This window comes from Toxorhynchites rutilus, chromosome 2, assembly GCF_029784135.1.
Source record: "Toxorhynchites rutilus septentrionalis strain SRP chromosome 2, ASM2978413v1, whole genome shotgun sequence".
NCBI lineage: Eukaryota > Metazoa > Arthropoda > Insecta > Diptera > Culicidae > Toxorhynchites > Toxorhynchites rutilus.
The window spans coordinates 68,773,520-68,799,061 of record NC_073745.1 but is presented as its reverse complement, the minus strand read 5'-3'; the positions used below and the strand labels follow the sequence as shown (position 1 = coordinate 68,799,061).

Sequence of the window (25,542 nt, the reverse complement as noted above, 5' to 3'; positions counted from 1 at the left end):
TGGTACTTATAATTTTCTATTTCAACAGGTCGGTTGGGCACGTGCGGACTGCAACCCTGGAACTATGCTGGGAAGCGATGATTCTTCGTGGGCATTCGATGGCTACAACGTAAGTATGATCATAGACATCAACACCGATTACTCAATACGACCATCCACAACCTCCCGAATACACTGTCCAATGTAGTCGTTCTGTCACAAGAAAACAAGCCCCGAAATTCCTAGTGAAAACACACTTTCACAGCTTCACCATGTGCAAAATCACATAAATAGTTACCGAGAAATCTAGATTGAATCTCAAATGTAAGTTTGTATGAACCCCCTAACCCTTGGGCATTTCGGACCGTCACGATTAAATGCGCGCGCGAGTAGGCACGTAAGCTACACCTGCACACGGTCGAAGATTTCGGTAGACGCTACCTGGTCGGAGACATCATCGGTTGCTTCATAAATGTCCACGACAAGATTATAAGTAAGCACAATCTGCAGAATGCCGGAGCTTCTTGTTTAACAATTTTATGTTACTTTTTCTTCATTCTTGTGTTCATGAAACTGTTCGGCCATAGTCACACCTCTCTGTTCACCTCTCTGTAAATCGTACCAGTGTGGGCTGCAAACCCCGTAGAACGCAGAGTTTTGGCGGATTTATCGATCCACTTGACATATCCGCCAGTACTCGGTGCTCTACCTGGCAATCTGGTTCGATCTAGGACTCTTGTTGTTCGTTGTTTAGGAATCAAATCTGCGCCTCGTTCGACTTAACAGTATTCTCTTTTTCTTTTCTTCTCTTTTTCTCTCTCCCCCATACTGTACAACACTGTGCCTCAACCACGCCCTCTACGATTACGAACTGACACACCCAAAACTCGAACCAAATAACAAAACTCTGAACCTTCTCGACTGCACAATCTCTCACTCTCATATCAACATCTACACTCATCTCTATGATTGGCTAATCCGTATTTCGAAATCCTCTGCTGAAAAATTAAAAAAAATCCTCGAAAATTTATAGGAAGAAAAAGTGTCTGGAGGTGCAACGGAATCATTCGGCAAACAGTGGGTACCTGGCGATATCGTTGGTGTTTTTCTTGACTTAGTGGATCATACGATCAGTAAGAATCTTGAAACTTTAGCCAAGCAAAATGATATTCTAAAAAAAAAACAAACAGATATTTAGGAAGCAAAGTTTGAACGCAAACTCGATACTTTTGAGGCAAAGTAAAAACTGCAACCGCTTACTTTGCATTTTTCTTTCTTATCATCACTACCGTTTGACCTTTAGTATTACCACTACTACTACTACCACTACTACTGCTACTTTCGACAGAATTGCGAAACTAAGCTTTTAACAACAGCAAACATCAACAACAATTTCTCTATAGCTCAAAGTGTTTTTGTTTTTGTTTTTTTGAACGTACGGAATCGAAAAAACAGTTACAGAATAGATAGATGGATTTTTGTTTTCAATTTCAAAGACAACGTATGTAGTGCCGATTGTTTTTTGGTTGTCATTCTGATTGGCCAGCGCTTTTTCTTGACAACAGACAACAGTAAAAGAAGTTGTATATGTTTAGTTTCTGATTTCGTCCTTTTCTTTTGGTTTTTGATTGGTTGTTGACTATTGGTTTTGTTTACACATTTGTCGTTGCGCACCCTGAACACAGCCTCCGCCCCCTTTTTGACTTACATATACATGCGTATTTTGATCGATAGAGAAAAGTAGAAGAGATTAGCTGACTACAAAGCAAAAGGCATTTTGTTAGTTTGCATGACGATATGATTTTCTGATTGAAATTTTGAACACACCCATCAACATCAACCATTTCATCGGAAGTCATTGTCGAACGTCATAGCAGTGTCATCATTTGTTCTAGTCTACGTATTGTGATAGTAGATTGTTTTAGTTAATCATTAATCTTTTGGAAGTAACATGTATATAAGAATTTATTAATTAACACAGTTGATTTAGATTTAAAAAACGAATCTCGCTTTGTGGCTAATAATCGATGCTTCACTAACCGCAAATAATCGCTTGTTCTTTGATGCCAGTATTTAATCACAGCGGAGAGCATGACTCTGCGGCGAAAAGTGCCAGTTAAACCTGTAGTTATGTTAGGGTTTCTGTTTGATATATCAGCTCGTTCAAGTGCGAACGATGTGAACAAACTGTGACTAACGGTACCTTTTTTCTCTCAGGCTTCTCGCTGAATGGAGAACTTCTGATGGACGCTCTCGGCGGTGAAACCACGTTTGCTGATGTTAACGCCCCGGAAGGAGTGGGCTTTGTACCAGCGTGCACCATTGGAGTAAGATACCTGCAAAATATCTCTGTTCAACCTGGATAATTTTCATTGATTGATATTGTACAGATTGGCCAGAAGGCTCGCCTTGTCTACGGTCAGGATGTTGACTCGCTCAAATGGTTCACCACTTGTGGTTTGCAAGAGGGATACGAACCCTTCTGTGTGTAAGTTATTGTATACCCTTGTTGTCTTTCTCATATTTATGATAAGTAACAATCGCACGTTCATATACACGCACGTTGATCCACAATAAACAGTGACTAAGATCATCACATCAAAACTATTTTAGTTGATAATATGGTTACAGAAATTTGATTTTTGAGGGATTAATCCTTTCGCGACAAGCAAATGTATAAATAAACCATAAACCAATATATTTATCTATTACTCTCGATGCAACTTGTTCTATTTAATCAATGCATCCATTGTACAGAACGCTTTCACTGAGCTAGACGAGCAATGAATAGCCATTCTACTCCAAACTTCTCCTTCGCCTGCCTTGAAAAAAACATTTCATTGGCGTTCGACGCTTCTCAGCAAACAGTGTCCGCTTTCAACAACATCAAATTACGTTCTTGAATTTTGTATAGGGTAACAGGTAATGAATTAGAGAGACTTTAAACTCTGAGAGTTCATTCGTCTCTAATTTTGTATCTTCTACCCTTTCTCTTATATATACATCCCGTTTCGATGCAACGTGATTCTCTTAGCGGCGCGAATAGCAACAACATTACTTCAATTCAAACTCCTTCACAACTTGACAAAGACACTTCAATGTCCTTCGGCGCTACTCAGCAGCTCGTGTCCGATCTCAGCAACATCCAACGAAGATCTGTTGGAATGCTGTATCTTCCACCCTTCTCTAATAAATGCATCGCACTTCGATGCAACGTGATTCTCTGAGCGGCGTGAGAATGGGCTTAGCAACAATATTCTCAGAAGCCATACCGTGTAAGCTTACTCTCGAATTGAATGGAATGGAGGAATGCTGCTTGTTGCATTAGAAAGGTTGTAGGTAGTAAAATCGACCTCTTTTATTCGTTACATTGTTCACTTGTTTTACTATTTCCACTATATATGCCTCTTTCATAAACATAGGTGGGAATATTTTCCCCTTATTTCTCTTATTTAACCATTCCATGTTTAAAAAGAAATTAACGTTTACTTTTCCACCCGAAATTTTGAAATAGGTCCCTTTATTGAAACGTTAGACGTAGTCCCACGTTATAAACAGAGGGTAATGTCGGTGACATACCCGGAGAGACGTAGAGCTACACCAAGGGCAGTCAATTTAAAAAAACTTAAATATTCAAGTAGTTTTCTAGTATCTCTTAGAAAAGTTACATTTCCAATGCTCCCAATAACATAATTCCTAGAGAAATAATTATATTATGAGGCACCCTTCACGGCAACAGAAAATCCGAAAAATTGATTGTTGGTGGCAACGATAACAACTATTGTCCGCGGGATGCCAACAAAATAGAAACTGCTGCTGACAATATTGGGGTGCTACGGCTGTGATACCGCGGTTAGATAATGGGTTATCGGTTCCGAAAAGGACAGCGAAAGTTCTTCGATTTGACCGGGTGTAGATCCACAGAGGGGTGGGGCTTACGACGCAAATCTATTACATCCATTTAGGTTTTATCATATTTTATATAGAATAACATATCTTTGTTCCCACGTTGTCACGTTGATCCAATATGAATGTCCACGATACTTCTATTCGGTCATTCTTGGTGACCTGTTTTTCCATGACAGCCTCATCTTTCTCCACCGTGTTGATTGGTAACTCACTCAGCCTGCCAATCAGGCGATGTTCGTACGCTGTTGGGGAAATGCAGGCACCATTCCCTCAAGAGCTCTCCCAAGTCGCGGAACTTGGAGGTAATAGAGTAATGGAACTCCAGACAGCTTTAAGCGAAAGTTTGACGTGCCTCAGGGTTTACTTGAGAGATCCGTGAGAGATTGTAGAATTAGGCAGTATTAGGTCTGCCGATTATCGGATGCTTGAGAAACTGTGACTCATGCCACCATAGGATACCGTCGTTTATTTTGCTAGGACAGATCCCACGAGAAATGTGATCAGCACTGTTCAGTTCCGTAGGAATATGTCGTCATTCGGAGCCCTTTATGAGCCGATGTACTTCGGCTATACATCATCATCAAATTCCTAGAGAAGACCCAGAGCAGTTACCGTCAAATATCACATTTCTATCTGAGTGGTCAAACCAAAAAACGCTCAATTAAAACTTCAACAGTGAAATGGTAGTTATGTCCCTCATCTTCGTCAATCTTGAGAAGTATTCGAGCGACTTGGTACGGGGAACACGCAAGACCATAAGTCACCGTCTTGCGATGGTACTTGCAGTGGCATTGAGAGCTCACGACACCTGATGATTGTAATCGAACATTTTCCAATTGGGCGTCATGAATCCAACCAAACACTACTGTCCAGAATGATACGGTTCACGATAAGACTGTTTCTTTTCCTATCTCGTCAGTTTCTCCTCACCACTGCTGCACAGAATTCGAGTCGCGGCAAGAACAATTTGCGTACTGACGCAACTCAAGACTAGGTAACCAAGACTGATGACTGATGAGATGGACCAAAGGCGAGAATCATAGCAGCCATAACCCCTTTCAGAAACGTTGCAGAAACAGTGGAGGTTCTGATTACGGTTAGATTTTAATAGAATTCGTCGAAGAATAGCACGCTATTTGAGTAGGCGCAGCTCAATTCGAAATTCCTAGAGAAGACCCAGAGCAGTTACCGTCAAATATCACATTTCTATCTGAGTGGTCAAACCAAAAAACGCTCAATTAAAACTTCAACAGTGAAATGGTAGTTATGTCCCTCATCTTCGTCAATCTTGAGAAGTATTCGAGCGACTTGGTACGGGGAACACGCAAGACCATAAGTCACCGTCTTGCGATGGTACTTGCAGTGGCATTGAGAGCTCACGACACCTGATGATCTTCAAATATCGCCGATCTTCGGGATGAAGCCACATTTGACGGAACATCTTATCCGCATCCGCAGTAAAGCGATAGTGTTTTGTTGTAAGCAATTTAACCAACGTATGACAGGAGTCCAAGTATTAGTGGAGTCCGAATAAAGCCCAATATAATATAAAAAGTTTTTCGTAAACATCACACAACCCACTTGGGAATAGATTACATCATTCGGACAGCTGCGAATTGCTGTTGCTCGCCAGAAAAAAAAAGACAGAAGCAATTTTCCTGATATCCTAATTTCCCCTTCCAATGTGTGAATGTGACCTAGGTAATCTCGATTAAGGGGGAAATTAAAATGAGATAAAATAAGTGAAAAAAAAACTTTTTAAGTTAAACGGTTTAATTGTGATTAAACATAATAATGTACTAAAAGCTAGAAAATAATCAGGCAAGTAGCAGTTAGCAGTTATCACACCTCTCCTTCATTAGTCTAGGGCATTGATAAGACTAAAATAAAATCGTGGGACATATGATGAAGTCGCTAATTGTGAATAATGGAAATCCAACGTGCCCTACGATTTTATTTTAGTCTTGTCAATGCCCTAGACTAATGAAGGAGAGGTGTGATAACTGCTAACTGCTACTTGCCTAATTATTTTTTAGCTTTTAGTACATTATTATGTTTAATCACAATTGAATCGTTTAACTTAAAAAGTTTTTTCATTTACTTTATATTCTAGTTTTAAGTACATTATCTGTTTCATTAGAATATTTCTCTACAATAAAACCATTGTACTGTATTCTATCAGTTAAAAAATTTCATTCGATACCGATATTGAGTGAATTGCAGAAAATACATAGTGTGTTCTCCAAGTCAAGTTCGTTCGTTTGACACACATATCTCAATAAACCTTTTTTTTGAGAAGATATGGAATCAGCTATTTTGTAGCGGCGGCCAAATTTGATTTTCAAGATAAGCAGTTTTAAAATGACAGCAGAGATAAAGGTATTTTATAAATTCGGTCAGTTCCTATTAATCAAACTTCTATTAATGTGGGACAACCTTACAGACATACAAACATACATACGAACAGTTCAAGCTAAATAAAACCGTTTAATAAAGTAATTTGCTATTTTGTGATTGCGGTCATCTTGGATTTGGATTATTCATTATCTACTGTGATCTACTATTTAAGCCCTTTCATTTGATACCCATATTAATCGGGTTTTGAGAATATATGCAGCTCGCCATTTGATAGTGGCAGCCATCATAGATTTGCATTTTTCATAAATAACTGTGTTCTACTAGTCAAGCCCTTTCATTTGATACCCATATTAATGGGGTTTTGGCATAATATGTAGTCCGCCATTTGGTAGGGTTTTGATGGATTTGCATTTTTCATAAATAAGTGTGTTCTACTAGTCAAGCCCTTTCATTTGATACTCATATTAACGGGGTTTTGACATAATATGTAGTCCGCCATTTTGTAGTGGCGGATTTGCATTTTTCATAAATAACGGTATTCTACTGGTCAAGCCCTTTCATTTGATACCCATATAAATGAAGTTTTGAGAAAATATGTAGTCCGCCATTTTGTAGTGGGAGCCATCTTGGATTTTCAAGATCATGAAATGCACAGTCTTATAATGACTACAGAGATAAAGGTGTGTTCCAAATTTCAGATCAATCGGTCAACAGGAAGGGGGTCAAATTTCTATTAATGTGGGTCAGCGCTACAGACAAACATGTTACAAACATACAAACATACAAACAGATTACAGGGCAAGCTAAATAAAACCGTTTAAAAAGGTCTTCATTATGGTAAAATTCTTTAACGATACCAGAACGAGCGTCACTTTGCTAGACATGACTAACCGAGACCATCGTTATGGAAAATGGCTCGCAATTTGATAATGCGAAATGATGTGAATGTACCATTTCGCTCTCAAAGAAAGGGTGAATCTGAATTAGTTAGCAATTGTATCGATTATGATCAAAAAGTGGTACCCATTCTAGAAAGACCTCATTACAACATAAAAACAACCTCAACGCAATTGGATTCAGTACGAATCAACAGACACAGAAAGAGAAATACCTTGGATCACAAATAAGTGACAACCTCCATAGTCTGCAGCAGTGAAGCAACGAATTATGGAGAAAAGACAAGTGTTTGAAGCAAGCTGTGACAAGATCCAGCCGATAGACGTAATATCGGTAACGAAAAACCAGTGGAATACAAAGACGTTCAGCGAACCGTGTCTGTGAGAAATGCACCAACAAGTAGCCATCTTGAACAACTTTACAAACGCAACATGTGAGCAAGTTGAGCTACAGCCGACGAGTCCGTTTGGGGATCGTCCTAAAAGAGAAATCCGAGTTTTTGTGCTAGAATTTCGGATTTTGTCACATAATATTTGTAAACATTTCAAAGGCCTTTGTTTGTTGTTCAAGTCAACTGCTTTTTCAAAAAAGCGGGATGATGTATCCCTAATACCCCTGAAACATGTTACTTATCATATCTAACCATGAGCTACTTTTAGTTGATAACAAGCGCAAGTTTTCTCGTAACACTTATCTAACACATCTGTTTCCCACCCAATACAGCAACATGAAGCGCGCTGTCACCCACTGGTACACCAAGGATCAACCGATATTCGAGAACACCGAGGACATACCCGATTGCAAGATCGATGTCACCCGTATCCCGGGTGGTGCCGACACACCACCTTGTCTGAAGATCTCCCACAACACGTTCGAAACGATGGAGAAGGCAAACTGGGAATTCCTGCGTCTTTCGCTGCCCGTTACCTGCGATGCGACCTTTATTGAGTATGTTGTCAAATAAGTCATCTGCGTTGTTACTCTTTTTTTTTCTTTTCTGTTAAAGGGAAACCGAGAAGATGCGCCGCTGGGAGGAAATTCGCATACGCCAACACCGGCTGCTAGCCGAGGTGGAACACCAGGCGCCAGCCCATTTCGACCACATTATGCGAAGTGGTTTCACCATGAACGACATCAAGGGACTTCAGCGCAACTACTCCGAAGATGCCGTTGAGTCGGATGAGGTTGTCCGAAACGGACCACAGCGTCCGACGCGGGTCGTGCGTAGACCCGAGACGCTAAGCCCTCCGGGAATCGAAATTAACGGAGAGATGCACCCGTCCGATGGTGAGAACGCTTACTCCGATACTGAGATGGAAGGTGACGATAGGAAGAAACGGGGCCGCAGTCCGTTCCGGTTGTTTGGTAAGAAACGTGACCACAGCAAAGACAAGCTGAAGGAACGTCGGACTCCGGAACCGGAGACACGTAGAGGTGTAATGCAACCACGTGCCGTGGCACGCAGTCCAACTATGCGTGCCTCGAATGCGGATCTCCGCGGACAGCAGCAGATGGCTGTGGATCGTAAGAACATGGGAAGCCCAGGGGTCGAATCATTCGGCAATGAAGTGTACGATGCTGAGTGCTTGAAACTCATCAACGAATACTTTTACGGCGTACGCATTTTCCCTGGTCAAGATCCGACCCATGTGTACGTGGGATGGGTCACAACGCAGTACCATGTACATAGCAAAGACTTCAACCAGGACAAGGTGCGACATGCGTCGATCTTTGTCGAGGACGATACTGGAAAGACTGCGGAAGTGTAAGCTGGGGATGTTCTTTTCTTGAATTACATGATCCTTACCAATTCTTCGCTTTCAGTATCAACCGCCAGTCGTGCTATATGGTGCGCGCCGATGAGCTGTTCAATGAGGTCACCCAGGATGCATCCGGAAAGGGTGCTTCGCAGGGTATGTTCGTAGGATGTTTCGTGGATACCGCAACCGGAACGATTCGCTTTACATGTGAGGGTAAGGAAACTTCGCACGTCTTCCTGATGGAAACGGAGACTAAACTATTCCCGGCAATTTTCGTCGAGGCAACCAGCAAGGAAATCCTGCAGATTGAACTCGGCCGTACACCGACTACTCTTCCACTGTCGGCCGCCGTTCTTCCAACAAGCGACAAACATATCAATCCGCAATTCCCTCCGAGGTTGAGGATCCAATGCCTGAAACCTCATCAATGGGCTCGTGTGCCCAACACTTCCCTCCAAGTACACGCCCTCAAGTTGTCCGATATTCGTGGATGGTCCATGCTGTGTGAAGATCCAGTATCTATGCTAGCTCTACATATCCCCGAAGAAGATCGCTGCATGGACGTTCTCGAGCTGATCGAAATGGATCGATTGTTATCGTTCCACGCTCACACGCTGACACTGTATTCAGCGCTTTGTTACCAATCGAACTACAGAGCCGCTCACGCACTCTGCTCACATGTCGACCAGAAGCAGCTGCTGTACGCCATCCAGTCGGAATATATGAGTGGACCGCTGCGTCTAGGATTCAACGATCTTTTGATTGCCCTCCACCTTGAATCCCACGCGACAACGATGTGAGTCAAGAAACGAACTTCAGTATCAATAAAATATAACCTAATTCACCCACAGGGAGGTGTGCAAAAACGAATACATCATCCCGCTGGGTCCTGAACTGAAGGATCTCTACACGGATGCCGAAATGTGCCACTCACTCCGGTCCCTCCAGACGCTTTCCGTAAGACCTCAAATGAACATGACCGAGATTGCGTAAGTACTCTACCCACGACTTAATCTGTGGTCAAACCTAACCACTTGAAACTAACTCCCGTGTGACCTGTGAGGATGGTTGTACCCATCCGGCACTGCTATCCATCGTATAGTGCATCGCAACGATTAACCAATAGTCGTTTATAATCCCACGCACAATCACACACACACACACCCACACCGTAGCTGCACACTTTTGCTTTTTAAATAGCTCCCCCCGTGTTTGATCTTACAACGCAGACCATTTTTTTTTTTGAGTTACTTTATAATTTTCGGTTGACCGGTTGACCCCCCATGTTTTCTCTACATTTTGGGCATGCCATTCTCTCCCCTCCAGCTCACCCACACCCCCACCACAATCGAATATGTCAACATTAGTAGCACCAGATTCTTCCAGTGAACCAATACCGGCAATTGATTCGCTTTATTCGCCAAGATTCCCACTAGAAGTGGTGCGACAGTTTGTGATGGCCGCCATCCAAGAGGCGGTCGAGATCAATCAGGTACACAACCGCGATCCGATTGGTGGATCCAATGAAAATCTGTTCCTGTGAGTATGCTACAATATTTAAATCCCGATTTCCACCACACGATCCGCACTCTGTTTGCAGTCCCCTGATTAAGCTCACCGACCGTCTTCTACTGGTCGGAGTTATTACCAACGAAGACGTCGAGAAATTGCTGATCATGATCGATCCGGAAACGTGGGATCCGAACTTCCAGAAGGAAGGTAAGGATGAACATCGCAAGGGTTTGTTGACCATGAAAATGGCTGAAGGAGCAAAGCTCCAGATGTGCTACCTGCTGCACCATTTGTACGACGTTCAGCTGAGACACAGAGTGGAGAGTATCGTAGCCTTCGCGCACGACTACGTTTGCGATCTGCAGCAGGATCAGCTGCGAAGGTAACAACTCTTTGGAACTTTGTCATCCACCCTCGCTCACTAATCAATCTTCCCATTGTAGATACATCGAGATCAAGCATTCGGATCTGCCGAGTGCGGTCGCCGCCAAGAAGACCCGCGAGTTCCGCTGTCCACCGCGTGAGCAAATGAACGCCATTCTGTGCTTCAAAAATTTGGAAGGAGAAGAGCTGGAAAACTGCTCTTGCGGAGGCGAGCTGCGCGATCAGCTGATAGAGTTTCACGACAAACTGATGGGCAAGGTATCGCTGAACGCACTCCAAGAACCGGAAGAGGAATCCGGCGAAGCGATCGAGGATACCAAACCGGGAGCGCTGAAAAAACTTTACAACTTCATCAACGCCGTGAAGGAGCTTGAGGAAGACCCCAAAGAGCCAGAGGAGGTTGAGAAGAAAACTCCGGAGGAAGTGTTCCGAAAGGTACTGATCAAGCAGATCGTCTCCTGGGCGGAGGAAACACAAATTGAGAATCCCAAACTGGTGCGGGAAATGTTCGGCTTGCTGGTTAGACAGTACGATACGATTGGAGAGCTGATCAAAGCTTTGAACAAAACATACGTGATCAATTCGAAGACGACGGCGGACGTAGCGAACATGTGGATCGGTCTGAGTCAGATACGCGCACTGTTACCGGTGCAGATGAGCCAGGAGGAAGAGGAGCTGATGCGTAAGCGTCTGTGGAAGCTAGTCAACAATCATACCTTCTTCCAGCATCCAGACTTGATTCGTATATTGAGAGTTCACGAAAACGTTATGGCAGTGATGATGAACACTCTTGGTCGACGTGCCCAAGCTCAGAGCGATGCACCAGTTCAATCGGCCGAGGGTGAAGAGGCCCAGCCAAAGGAGAAGGATACGTCCCATCAAATGGTTGTTGCCTGCTGTCGGTTCTTGTGCTACTTCTGTCGTACGGGTCGTCAGAACCAGCGTGCAATGTTCGATCACTTCGATTTCCTGTTGGAGAACTCTAACATTTTGTTGTCTCGCCCAAGTCTACGTGGTTCCACTCCACTCGACGTGGCCTATTCCAGCTTGATGGAAAACACGGAACTGGCGTTGGCTCTTCGTGAACATTACCTGGAGAAGATCGCCATTTACCTGTCGCGTTGCGGTTTACAGAGCAATTCCGAGCTGATCGAACGGGGCTATCCAGATATTGGCTGGGATCCAGTGGAAGGTGAACGTTATCTGGACTTCCTCCGGTTCTGTGTTTGGGTCAACGGTGAAAGCGTTGAAGAGAACGCCAATCTGGTCATTCGTCTGTTGATTCGTCGTCCGGAGTGTTTGGGCCCGGCGCTTCGCGGCGAAGGTGAAGGTCTGCTGAAGGCCATCATCGACGCCAACAAGATGTCCGAGAGAATTGCCGAGCGTAGAAAGATGCAGGATGAAGCGGAAGGTACGATCAGTGGATTGAACTTCTCGCATCCTCTTCCGGAGGGAGACGATGATGAGGATTACATCGATACCGGAGCTGCCATCCTTAGCTTCTACTGTACGCTGGTGGATCTGTTGGGCCGTTGCGCACCGGATGCTGCCGTAATCGAGCAGGGTAAAAACGAATCGCTGAGAGCGCGAGCAATTTTGCGCTCGTTGGTTCCACTGGAGGATTTGCAGGGTGTGCTTAGTTTGAAGTTCACCCTCACGAATCCAGCGGTGGGTGAGGCAAGACCAAAGTCCGATATGCCATCCGGGTTGGTTCCTGGACATAAGCAGAGCGTTGTTTTGTTCCTGGAGCGTGTTTACGGAATTGAAACACAGGAGTTGTTCTACCGTCTGCTGGAGGACTCCTTCCTACCGGATCTAAGAACCGCCACAATGCTAGATCGTAGTGATGGTTCCGAGAGTGATATGGCACTATCGATGAATCGCTACATCGGCAACTCCATTCTTCCGCTACTCATCAAGCACAGTAAATTCTACAATGAAGCAGAAAACTACGCTAGCTTGCTGGACGCCACTCTCCATACCGTTTACCGGATGTCGAAGAATCGTATGCTGACCAAGGGTCAGCGTGAAGCGGTTTCTGATTTCCTCGTCGCACTGACATCTGCTATGCATCCTGCCATGTTGTTGAAGCTGCTCCGAAAGCTTACCGTTGACGTTTCCAAACTATCCGAATACACCACCGTAGCATTGCGACTTTTGACTCTACATTACGATCGTTGCGCCAAGTACTACGGAACGACTGGCAGTGGCCAAGCCTCGCAGTTTGGTGCCTCCTCGGATGAAGAGAAGCGGCTCACCATGTTGCTGTTCTCCAACATCTTCGATTCGCTCAGCAACATGGACTACGATCCGGAGTTGTTTGGAAAGGCACTGCCTTGTTTGATTGCTATCGGGTGCGCCCTGCCTCCGGATTACAGTTTGTCGAAGAATTCGGACGATGATCTGTACGGCAAACCAACCAGCAGCCCCGATCAACCCCACTACAATCCACAGCCTATCGATACGAACACGGTTCAGCTAACCAACGATTTGAACCAAATCATCCAGAAGTTCAGCGAGCACTACCACGATGCGTGGGCTAGCAAAAAGTTGGAAAACGGTTGGTCGTATGGAGATCAATGGTCGGATACCCACAAGACCCATCCACGCTTGAAGCCGTACAACATGCTCAGCGACTATGTGAGTAACAGTGGGTAGAAGCATTAGTTGAACCCAATTATAACTTTTTTTCGGGAATATTTTAGGAAAAGGAACGCTACAAAGACCCAGTGCGGGAAAGCTTAAAGGCTCTTCTTGCTCTCAACTGGCGCGTTGAACACTCCGAAGGTGATGTTCCTCTGTCCAATCGTGGTTCGATGCGTAGACAGTCCAAACCCAATCTTGTAAGTACAAAGTTAACCATGCCTCTTTCACAATAACGTTTTCTTCCGTAGTCAATAATAAGATTGAATCAGATCCCGAATCGATGCAAAATTTACTAAAATACCTCTCTTGAATTCTCGCACAAAAACAATTGGAATCATTTCGCGGTTACGCACCACACATTCATAACGTGATTTTCGGGAACCTACAAATCATCCCCACGTTTGGCGTCCCACAAACCCGCGCGATCGTTTGTACCCCCCTTCATTCACCCTCGCGTGGACCTAATTAACGCCCCAAGGAATTGCAGGGAGATACAGGCTCAGCGTTCAACTACAACCCACATCCGGTGGACATGACCAATTTGACGCTGAGCAGAGAAATGCAGAACATGGCCGAACGCTTGGCAGAGAACTCGCACGACATCTGGGCGAAAAAGAAGTTCGAGGAGCTGCAGCATTACGGTGGTACCGTCCATGCCCAGCTCGTCCCGTACGATCTGTTGACCGATAAAGAGAAACGCAAGGACCGCGAGCGTTCGCAGGAGTTCTTGAAGTACCTGCAGTATCAGGGATTGAAGCTACACAAGTGAGTGATTTGCTTCCTAGATTCATAGGTGAAAAAGTTACGCCGTTTCATTCAAAATTACAGGCCATCTCGCGGAATGACAGAAGAACCAGGGGTGACTGCTGCCGCCATCGAAGCGCGCTTTGCATACTCCCTGCTGGAGAAGCTGATCTCGTATATTGACCGCGCGACCATCAACATGAAGCTGCTGAGACCATCGTCAACTTTCAGCCGTCGATCCTCGTTCAAGACCTGCTCCCGAGACATCAAGTTCTTCTCCAAGGTGGTTCTACCGCTGATCGAAAAATACTTCTCCACCACTCGTAATTACTCCATCGCGATTGCAACGGCCACCAACAACGTAGGAGCTGCCTCGCTGAAGGAGAAGGAGATGGTTGCATCGTTGTTCTGTAAGCTGGCGAGTTTGCTGAGATATCGTATGGCGGCCTTTGGAGCGGATGTCCGAATCACAGTGCGCTGTCTGCAGACGCTTGTGAAAAGTATCGACGCGAAGTCACTGGTGAAAAACTGCCCTGAGTTCATCCGTACGTCAATGTTGACCTTCTTCAACAATACGGCCGATGATTTGGGACAGACCATAGTAAACCTGCAGGAGGGCAAGTATGATCGACTGCGCGGTACTCACCTGAAGACGTCCACCTCGCTTGCGTACGTTAACCAAGTCATCCAACCAGTACTGACATCGCTGTTTGACCACCTTGCTGCGTGTGATTACGGCAGCGACTTGCTTCGTAAGTATTTTCTCCAAGAGTTCTTGATAAGCTGAACATATCCTAATTAATTTGCAGTGGACGAGATCCAAGTTGCTTCGTACAAGATCCTCGCATCTCTGTACACGCTCGGAACTGACGCCACACTAACCCGCGATCGCAAATATTTGAAGACCGAAATTGAACGTCACAAGCCCGCACTGGGATCGTGTTTGGGAGCGTTCAGCTCCTGCTTCCCGGTTGCCTTCCTGGAACCATTCTCCAACAAGCACAATCAATTCTCGCTACTCAATCGTATAGCGGACACCTCACTGGAGGCCCAGGACATCATGACCAGGATGGAGAGTTCGATGCCAACCCTGGAGACGATCCTCGCCGAGGTTGATCACTTCGTCGAATCGGAGAAGACCTACCAGGAGGCTCCGCATATCATCGATGTGATTCTTCCCCTGCTCTGCTCGTATTTACCGTTCTGGTGGAGCCAGGGTCCAGACAATGTGAGTCCACAGTCTGGAAACCACGTCACCATGGTCACGGCGGATCATATGAACCTCCTTCTGAAAAATGTCCTGAAGATGATCAAGAAGAACATAGCCAACGAGAACGCCCCATGGATGACTCGTATCGCCAGCTACACCCAGCAGATCATCATCAACAGCTCCGAAGAGCTGCTGAAGGATGTATTCCTGCCGTTGGCTGAGCGCGTGAAGAAGCGGGTCGACAGTATGTTCCACAAAGAGGAAAGCTTGAGAGGCTTCCTCAAGTCTTCCACCGACGATACCTCCCAAATCGAGGCACAGATTCAAGAAGATTGGCAGCTATTGGTGCGTGATATTTATTCCTTCTATCCGCTGCTCATCAAGTACGTGGACCTGCAAAGGAACCACTGGCTGAAGGATAACATCCACGACGCGGAGGAACTGTACAACTACGTGGCGGAAATTTTCAACGTTTGGTCCAAGAGTCAGTACTTCCTGAAGGAGGAACAGAACTTCATCTCCGCGAACGAGATCGATAACATGGCGTTGATTATGCCGACGGCAACCAGACGCACGGCTGCGGTGTCGGGTGATGCGCCAGCCGCCGGAGGCAAGGTGAAGAAGAAGAAACGCTCACGGGACAAAAAGCGCGACAAGGACAAGGAAATCCAGTCCAGTTTGATGGTGGCTTGCCTCAAGCGTTTGCTGCCGGTTGGTTTGAACTTGTTCGCCGGCAAAGAGCAAGAGTTGGTGCAGCACTGTAAGGATCGCTATTTAAAGGTAGGTTTGAGACAAATGTTGGATCGTTGACGACTGCTAATTCTCGCAACCCTTAAAGAAAATGCCCGAATACGAAGTGGTGGAATTCGCCCGAACGCAGCTAACGCTGCCGGATAAATTGGATCCCGCGGATGAAATGTCCTGGCAACACTATCTCTACTCCAAACTGGGCAAGAAGGAAGAGAACCTCGTGCAAGATGCGCTTGAGAAGCCCGACAAAAAGCCTGGCAACAAGATCGAGGACACCGTCGATCGCATAGTCGCTATGGCTAAAGTTCTTTACGGACTACATATGGTAAGTACTCTGATTCATCCAGTTAACCCTCCCTTACGCCCACTATCTCAATACCAAATCATTCACCCTTCCATTCAGTCTTGAAGTATATTTGATCGACGCCAACATCCCAGATAACTTTAGGCGGAAAAAAGATTTTTTGATATAAGCAGAGCCATCAGAAGATCACAAATTTCTAAAATACACTATTATTTCCGGTATACATCTAGATCGACCATCCACAACAGCAAAGTAAAAATGTTTATAGAAGTTGTGTCTCGATACAGAGAAAACGAGCGGTTATTGCTTGTTTCAGACATGTCTCCTTACATTCACTGCCAAGGTTTATAGTTTATATTTTGTTGTTCGAAAAAATTATTTTCTTTGTTTTTTCTTTTCTTTTTGTGAGTTGTTAATTTCATTCACTACTGTAATTGTTAATGTGATGCAAAAAACGAGGATTGTTTGAAACTTTAATCTTCTCGAATTACCATTAATGCATAAAGATGATAGAAAGCTGTACACGAAAAAGTGGAAACGTTTTGTGGCGGAACGCTGGCCGTAAACTTTCCTTGCTTTCTGCACGAACCGATCTCTGTTCTTGTTATGCAACTGCTTCCCTTGCGAATCTCTATGTTTAAAAAAATTGTTGAATGATCCCATCCGACATGTCCCGAGGCGTAATTTTAATGGAACCTTATCGACCATAATGCATGTTGCTTTGGTGAACTGGCATCTTGAGACATATGCTGCCCAAATCATATGTATTCAGTCCAATGTATAATGTCAATGTTACATATTTTATGCACGAATCACTGTCTGTGAACATTTCCATGCAACTCGTATTGCTCGCATGTACTGTGCTCTTCCGACATGGGTCTCCTTTCCTTTTTTTTAATTCTGTTCAATGACAGATTTCCTGTCATACAACGCGACCCAGTATTTGTTCCATCGCCTTACTGTTTTTTGTTTCCACTTTTTCGTGTACAGTTTGTCTTCTTCACACTTCTGTTCCAAAACTAACACGTACTGAAATCAAGCAAGTGCAAAGATTAGCGAGCAAGCTCAACCACCGTCACACACCCACCCATTGAGTAGCCCACTTCCTGGAAATCTGAAATTATGTCCTTCCCATTCCCGAAAAAATACACTCACAGAACATATACTCGACGCGCGATATTTACCTCAGAATTACGCCCTCTCGAAGCAACCACCAACCGACCTTTCGCCCGTTTCGAACACTTTCCAAAACACGTCTAACACGCATCCAATTTATTTCCTCAAAACTAATAGGAATGTAGAATAGTGTTCCTTTTCTTGAATTCGTTTCTTCACTATCGTTCTACTAGCAAGCACTACTACTACTACTATAACTACTACCACTGCTAAGTTATGATGATAATGTTTAGAACTATCGAAAGAGCAGTGATTAAGTGATTACAACATAGTTGAACTGGCAACTGCACTGAAAATCTTACTCTAGAAATTTATATCTCAGTTTTGTTTCTCTCTCTCTCTTTGCCTTAAACATTTGTCAGAAGATGAAATCTAACTTCGCACTTGTATTAATTTTTACCACAACTCCACCTCTGATGTTAGAAGTAATTTTTGAAATCAAACAACTACAGTAATTTTAGCTACTGAAACTAGACAAAATTGCATAAGACAACGCATCTGCTCAATCTAGAATAGCTACGAGGCTAAACGTACCGAAAATTACATTTCGGCAAAACTGAATCTCTATGCAACGTTAGGAAACCGAAAGCCTGGGTGTCGTTTTCTAACAGAATAACACACTTCATATATCTAAAAGGACCAAAATATAATCGAAGAACATGAAATGATCTCAATTAGACTTGTAAAATGCAGAAAGCTCATCAACCGCATCAAAAGAAAAATATAATAATTGCCGAGAGACACTCTATTGAAATCTCAATGTTTGGAAATGCAGTCGAGAAAAATGTCGACGTTTGTGAATCGAACCGTTGCGAACATTTGAGTGATTTTGACATGATCCTCTCAGCTTTTTCTCATGTCTTGTACATAGAGTGGAAGCTGTATGATAATTTCTATATCATATGATCAAATTTGTTTGAGACTGATCACTTGAGATGTGTTGGACGAAGTTTTTAAAAAAAACATGTGAAATACATCCTTAAGTATTCCCAAATATTATCTGGCTCCACGTGGACTTTTGCGCTCGAATAGTACAATGTCGATGATAAAATGTGAATATTTGGGTTATCACTAGCTCTGCTCTTAACAGCGATATTTGATGAACTGAAAAGGTGACATTACTTTACTTTTAATGAGCCTGAAAGTTCCATTAAATGTGCTATCCATCCATACTGGTACAGCATTTACTCAAGGCGAGTTTATGTATAATATATCTACCATAGCAATATAAAAGCAATATAATAGAACAGAATAAAAGACACTTTGAAAATAGGCACGCATCAAAAAAGATACCTTGCAAATAAGCGCAATAAAAAGCATATTTTCTTTCAAAGATGATATCTTTTCTGTCAACGCTAGTTTGAGTGTAGTAGCTCACTGATCATGTGAACCCTCAGAATACTCATTGCTTCACTTTTTCTGTAATTCTGACAATGTTTGTTAAATGTTAACTTTGCTGACGACGTTCCAAATGCATTCCACTCGAAACATTTCGTCAACTAGCTTTCAAGCGTCAAGAGCTTTTCTTGTGTGTATAACATACACAAGAAAAGCTCTTTAAACTTCTACGAAATGTGGAAAACTTAAAATCACATACTTCACCGCATTCCTACAAAACCAACGGAGAGGCGATGTTGTGTGATCGAATCGTTAAAGATACTGTCTGAAGCAGCCACGATCAAAGCAACTGGATCAGGTAGAAGTTGATCGTCCTGCTTTCGGTCACCCACGTTGCAAATATTGGCATCAGCCTGTACCTCAGTCTACCATTTGGCGCCTTAATCCATTCTTGTTGCGTAATCATCTGATACCTATCTGTTAGAAGAATCCACTATTTTCTAAGAGGATTCGATAATAGGACTAGTAGTGCCATATTTTTTTCTATCACGATGTGTTTTCTGAGTCGCTACCCAGACTGGGCCACCATACCTAGCCAAAAAAGGTTGAACTTGAGCTTGGGCAGACTGTACACTTCGTAGTTACTCTCCGCGATTGACCAGAACCAGTGAAATTGCGCCTGGAAGCAGCAAACCATTCTTATTGTGTAAGTATCTGTGAGAGTCTCACTCGTGTCACATCATGCACCAGAGATTATCTTTGGGTAACCTCAGAAGAAAAATTTGTACATTTGATTGGACCGGCTATATATTCTATTACTTATCGCACGAACATCTGATCGAAATCCACTCGCGACGGCGAAGATTTGATTGTGGGAAACCTAAGCAGGTAATCGAGAGGGTTCTTCTAAAACCAGTCGAACCGGTGATATATTCCGTTATTCATCGAGTGCGCTTTGGAGAAATCCAATCGCGATGATCCGACAATCATCCTCGGCACTAGATTCAGTGTTATTCGGAATGATCCTGGCTACCGCATGGATGACCGTCACCATCTATTCGCATGTGTCGGCGTGACTATTTAAATTTCACTTTTTGCAGCAATAATGACGCACATAAGTGACACGTGCCAAATGTTTCCTGTTTCCAGAGAGTTCATATAACCCTAACAAAAAAAAAGTTCACAGTGTTAACATATGAACTTGGAGGCCAATTAACGGGTTCATTTCTCAAAATTAATTGTTCGCATGTGTAGTCGAAGTGTTCTAAGTGTGTTCTATCAAAGTTTAACCGACCGGTTATTTACACGTCCATGTACTTCAGGATACGTTTAGAGCAGGGTTTCTCAAAGTGGTCGATATCGACCCCTTGGGATCGTTTTCGGTTTATCAGGGGTCGACAGAAACGAAAATTGATTTTGGGGGTCGACGGGGTCTGAATATCGACCCCTATAACACAAGTTCTTATCATATATAACACAAGTTCCTATTTGAAATATTTAAGATGCTTCATAAGTTGTGTTACATGAACCACCCTGTTATAAGAATGACCAGGGTTGCCACATTTGATCCTGTACAATTTTCTGAAAAAAAATCTGTATATCTCTATTTTTAGCAAAACAAATTAGATAAAAATTAACGGAAAAAATAGAAAGGAAGGTTCATTTTAATTTTGAATTTATTGTTCTTATTTATGGTTAGCTTAAGTCGTATCAATACAACAAAATAAATCGTAAAAAAGTTTTCTCATAATAAATTGAATGATGTTTATACATGGTTTTGTTGAACTTTACTTTTCTTAAATTTTTCGTCAATTTCATCCTTAGCGCTCCTCCTTGAGCCGATACATAGTTCCTTGCTTTCAAAATAGAGTCCATCATTGTGGAAGTCAACCCATTTCAGAACTTTGTTTTGTTGGCAATGTGAAGCGAGAATATTCACTCAACACACACTGATGAATGCGGAGTTATCAAAAAGTGTCCCAAAAACATCCTTAGTAGGAATGGAGAAGTAAGCGACATTTCATATGGTTCAACATACATATCTTCATGCCTCAATTAAAAAAAAAGAAAGTTTATGAGTAAGATGGTAGACTGAGAACAAAAAATGTAATTATTTTAACATTTCTATTTGAATTTGAAAACATATCTTCAATTTTTTTATCTTTGCAGAAAATCTGTAATTCTATACATATACAGATTCTGTATCTGAAATTTGGCGAAAAATCTGCAAAATACAGAATAATCTGTATATGTGGCAAACCTGAGAATGACTAATATCTAAGTAGAAAATATAAGGATTAGGATTTTGTACTTCTGGTACGATTTGCGATTAAATACTCCTTTAATTTACTTCAAAGTTTCAAAAATCGGCTGGGTCCTACAGGAACTTTTTAGGAACCAAATAAAAGCTACTTGATAAGGTTAATTGGCTAGCAAACAATTGTGTTAGCCCAGAGAATCTTTGAAAAAAACAGAGAAAAATCGATTTTTCATTTCTTTCCGATATTATTGCTCACTACCCCTACACACACCAAGATAAAAATATGTACGTAAAATATTGTAATAACTGAGTTGCTGAGAATACCTGAGAAGTTGTAGCTTCAAAATTATGTACATACCATCGATAGGCGTTGATTTTTCACGAAGTTACAGCATGTCAAAATCAGTTGATATTTCCGACTTCGCACTCTGCTCCTCTTCGAAAAAGCTATTCCATGGAAGAACATTGAGACTGATGGTGGTCAATGGTTGGTCGTCATCGTGGTTTTACAGCTCACTCAAAGTTACAACTGCGTAAGGTACTGATCATTCATTGCGTGATTCACAGACAGCATTTAGTAGTAAAAAATCTGAGCCCCAGATTGCATCAGTGTTTACTATATGCCATGAGTGCTATCAAAAACCTTCGAAGCAATTCTTTGAATACTCGATTATTTGCTCAGCTATATGAGAAAAACGACGAAATCTTTACTCGGTTACTTCTACACGCTGGAGTTCGCTGACCACCAAGAGTCTCTTGCATAGCAAGATTTTCAGTTTTTTTGAATTTGTGTTACAGCTGCAGGGTGACGATTTCAACTTATTTGAAACAATATCAATAATATCGGCCCTTCTGACAAAACTTTCATAACAAAATTTAAGTAGAAGAGAATATTCACAGTTTCCGCCTTTGTCTAAATTATCACAAAATCTTCAAGAGCATGTTATATTATCATATAGGGTTGGGGAAAAAGAAATGTCGTATTTCTGATCGAAATTTGACACATACTTAAAATTATCCAATTTAAGTCAAATATGCGCCGTTTTGTCCGCAAACTTGTTGCCATTTAGAAGGCAACTTAATTATCCCTCCCTTATAAAACCCCCCTTCATATTTGCAAAAAAACTCAGACAGCCAGTTTTCGCAAGCCTCTTTTGAGGCCAACTTAGTATCACCAAGAGCGTTTTGCATGGACCGAAAGAGATGATAATCACTTGGAACCAGGTCCGGACTATACAGTGGGTGCAATAGGACATCCCATCCGAGCTCCCATAGCTTCTGGCGGGTTATCAAAGATGTGTGAGGCCGAGCGTTGCCCTGGTGGAAAACAACACCATTCCTATTGATCATTTCTGGCCGCCTCTGGTCAATCGCCTGCTTCAAACGGTCAAGCTGCTCACAGTAGAGAACCGAGTTGAGGGTCTGGTCATAGTTGAGCAGCTCATAGTGGATGATTCCCTTCCAATCCCACCAAACACACAGCAAAACCTTCCTGGTCGTCAATTCGGGCTTGGCGATGGTTTGGGCCGGCTCACCGTACTTCGACCACGACTTTTTTCGCTTTATGTTGTCATACGTGATCCACTTTTCAACACCAGTCACCATCTTCTTCAAAAATGGGTCGAGTTCGTTTCGTTTCAGCAGTGCATCGCAGGCGTTGATTCGGTCTAAAAGATTTTTTGCGTCAACTCTTGTGGCACCCATACATCCAGCTTTTTTTGGAATCCAATCTTCTGCAAATGGTTCAAAACGGTTTTATGGTCTATACCCACCCACATTCCGTTTTGCCTGCCAAGATCGGGTCGATGAAATGTCAACAATCGACCTCAAATGCTGCCACTTTGCAATCGAGTTATCGACCTTTCATATGCATTCATCGAACAACTTGACGCCACTTTTTCGCCAACATGTGCAAGGCGTCGACCTGATTGCAGCGCTGCTTCCAGCACTGCTTGCTGCTTGTTTGTATTGGTTTGTTATTGAATATGAAAAGGAAATACATTGATCGATTTTAAGCATTTTATTGAAAAAAAATAATAAAAATCCATGTATAATAAAAATAAGGTATATAATGGAATCGGTGCATCCGGGTTGTCTGGATTGACGATTCAAATCCGACTGAGTACATTGATGAATACCTCTTTGCCCTCGATGACACAGATATGTGGCTGAGGAGGATTCTTCAATGTGCGTGAAGCACGGGATCTCCGATGGGGAAAATTGCCCGAAATACTATGGCCAGGTCCTGCTGCTGTTGCTGTTGATGCTGTTCCCCGGAATAGCACCCTGGACTTAAAGGATACTGCTGCGGGAAAGTTGATGCTGTTGGCTGGTGTGACAGAAGTGGAAATAAGCAATGTGGTGATGAGGGAAATCATCTTTCTCATTCGCCGATTGATTGAGTCGGATGTATTCATAGCTGAAACAAAATAAAATGATTAGTAAGTGAAAAGCAGAAATGAATTCCCTACTCACCAGTTGTATGATCCGGATGAAAATGCGAACATTAAAATATCATGCGATTACGTTCGCTTACCTCGCCTATTTTCATTCTACTATACAACGGAATCAGTGCATTCGGGTTCCTCCGGGTGGTAATTCAGCTGAGCAAGTTGATAAATACCTCCTTGTCGTTGAGTTTTCGTGTCTGAAGAGGATTTTTGAATGTGCGCGAAGCACGGAACCTCTAATGGGGAAAGTTCTTCGCAATACCATACCATGGTCAAATTCTGCTGCTGCTGTTAATGCTGTTCCCCGGCATTGCCAACAGGGGTTGGAGGTTACTGCAGCAGGAAAACGGATGTTGTTGGCTGCTGTGATAGAAGTGGAAATCCGCACTGTGGTGATGGGAGAAATCATCTTTCTCACTTACCGATTGATGGAAGCAAACGAGTCGAATGTATTCATAGCTGATAAGACAAGATAAAATAATTAATAATTAAAAAGCCGAAATATATTCCATACTCACCAGTTGTATGATCCATTTGTTTTTGTTTGAGATGACAGTTTAGCGGAGTGGAAAAAAGAACCACCAGTGACGCCATTTAGTTTGTTTAATTATTCAGTATTTTCGACTAACGAACTATTCGCGTTGACGATATTGGGGAAGAGGCATGACAGTATGGATTTGCAGAAGGAATGAATACACTTTTAAAATGAAAATTATGAATGAACATGATTTTTCCTTAATCAAATTAGTACTCTATGTAAGTGAAAATCACCATTGCCTACAAGTGGTGAAAAAACGTCATAAAAAAATATGTTTTGAGATAATTTTATATTATAATGACAAGTTTTTTTGAGAATATCTGAACGTCTATAGAAAATAATTCAAATTAGGGTCATGACAACGTACTTTAAGTAAGAAAAATTATGCCAAGAAAAAAATTTCATACAAATTTTAGCAATTATAAACTGATTCGGGCCGACTAATATGATAGAGAATAGTTTGCCTCATACAAACTAATGCCGTATCCAGATGTCGATACCTAATCGTCGTCATCGTGAATAGGTAACAGCGCTACGGTCGTTGTTAGGTCGATGTTTTTTTCGTCGATTGGATTGTGGGCAGTTCCTGGCCAATCGAGCGAGTGGTCACATGCCGGTCTACTTGGATGATTTCATCGATTTTATCGGTTTACACGACGATTGTACGGGGCACGGGGTGTATCCTCGACAGCCACTACACCAGAACGAAATTGATCAAACCAACGCTGTGCTGTGCGAATCGTTACAATATCGGGTCCATAAACTGCACGAATTTTTTCGGCCGCCTTCGTTGCAGTTTTACCTCGCAGGTAGTAAAAAACGTAAAATATGGCGAATTTCTTGCTTGGTGGCCTCCATCTTTGACGCGCTATAACTTGAGACTAAAAAGGACAATCACAACACTGTCAAAACGACACTTGTAGCACAGATTGTCGTCTTGAAATAGCCGTATAGTATGACCCGATGCGATAAGTACAACACAAGATATGTTTAAGTGTTGCCATATATTGACAATATACGATATTTCTTTTTCCCCAACCCAATATGTCACTCACCTGGAAGCATTACACAATTATTTTACTAGAATATTTTTAGATTTTCAAAATTTTCAAATTCCTCAATTGGTAATAAATCTGTACTACATCATATCCATGGAATTAGGCAAGGTGATAATGCAAGAAAAGTTGATTATCATCAGTACGGATGAGGCAGGAGTACAACCAAGGTTGTCATATGCTCTAGTAATAACGAACCATTGGAAAACACTATCCTGCGATGTGAGACATTGCTTCTCGTTTTCGTTCTCGTTTTTCATCATTATACTTTG

The 25,542-nt window shown here is 42.6% G+C and overlaps 1 protein-coding gene and 1 long non-coding RNA gene across 29 annotated transcripts in view; one reads left to right on the top strand and one right to left on the bottom strand.

The window, feature by feature from the left end:
• The window catches only part of LOC129770346 (ryanodine receptor), a 128,975-nt gene that overhangs the window by 91,574 nt on the left and 11,859 nt on the right, over window positions 1–25,542 (top strand). For 6 of the 28 annotated variants that reach the window (XM_055773099.1, XM_055773098.1, XM_055773104.1 and 3 more), the window contains 17 exons: window positions 29–109; window positions 1,013–1,112; window positions 2,197–2,306; window positions 2,370–2,467; window positions 7,867–8,091; window positions 8,150–8,908; window positions 8,968–9,699; window positions 9,755–9,892; window positions 10,230–10,442; window positions 10,504–10,797; window positions 10,859–13,439; window positions 13,505–13,642; window positions 13,924–14,210; window positions 14,274–14,941; window positions 14,999–16,179; window positions 16,238–16,474; window positions 16,684–16,796. In XM_055773099.1, the coding sequence (XP_055629074.1) occupies window positions 29–109; window positions 1,013–1,112; window positions 2,197–2,306; window positions 2,370–2,467; window positions 7,867–8,091; window positions 8,150–8,908; window positions 8,968–9,699; window positions 9,755–9,892; window positions 10,230–10,442; window positions 10,504–10,797; window positions 10,859–13,439; window positions 13,505–13,642; window positions 13,924–14,210; window positions 14,274–14,941; window positions 14,999–16,179; window positions 16,238–16,474; window positions 16,684–16,796 (7,955 nt within the window). Of the gene's footprint in view, window positions 1–28; window positions 110–372; window positions 473–1,012; window positions 1,113–2,196; window positions 2,307–2,369; window positions 2,468–7,866; window positions 8,092–8,149; window positions 8,909–8,967; window positions 9,700–9,754; window positions 9,893–10,229; window positions 10,443–10,503; window positions 10,798–10,858; window positions 13,440–13,504; window positions 13,643–13,923; window positions 14,211–14,273; window positions 14,942–14,998; window positions 16,180–16,237; window positions 16,475–16,683; window positions 16,797–25,542 lie in introns of all 28 variants that reach the window. The other 22 variants (XM_055773113.1, XM_055773115.1, XM_055773120.1 and 19 more) reach the window with 11 other exon arrangements.
• Window positions 23,251–24,792, bottom strand: LOC129770348 (uncharacterized). The gene is made up of 3 exons (XR_008742097.1): window positions 24,196–24,792; window positions 23,703–24,136; window positions 23,251–23,646 (listed from the first exon to the last, which is right to left on the bottom strand). It is a non-coding gene; the product is annotated as an uncharacterized LOC129770348 (long non-coding RNA).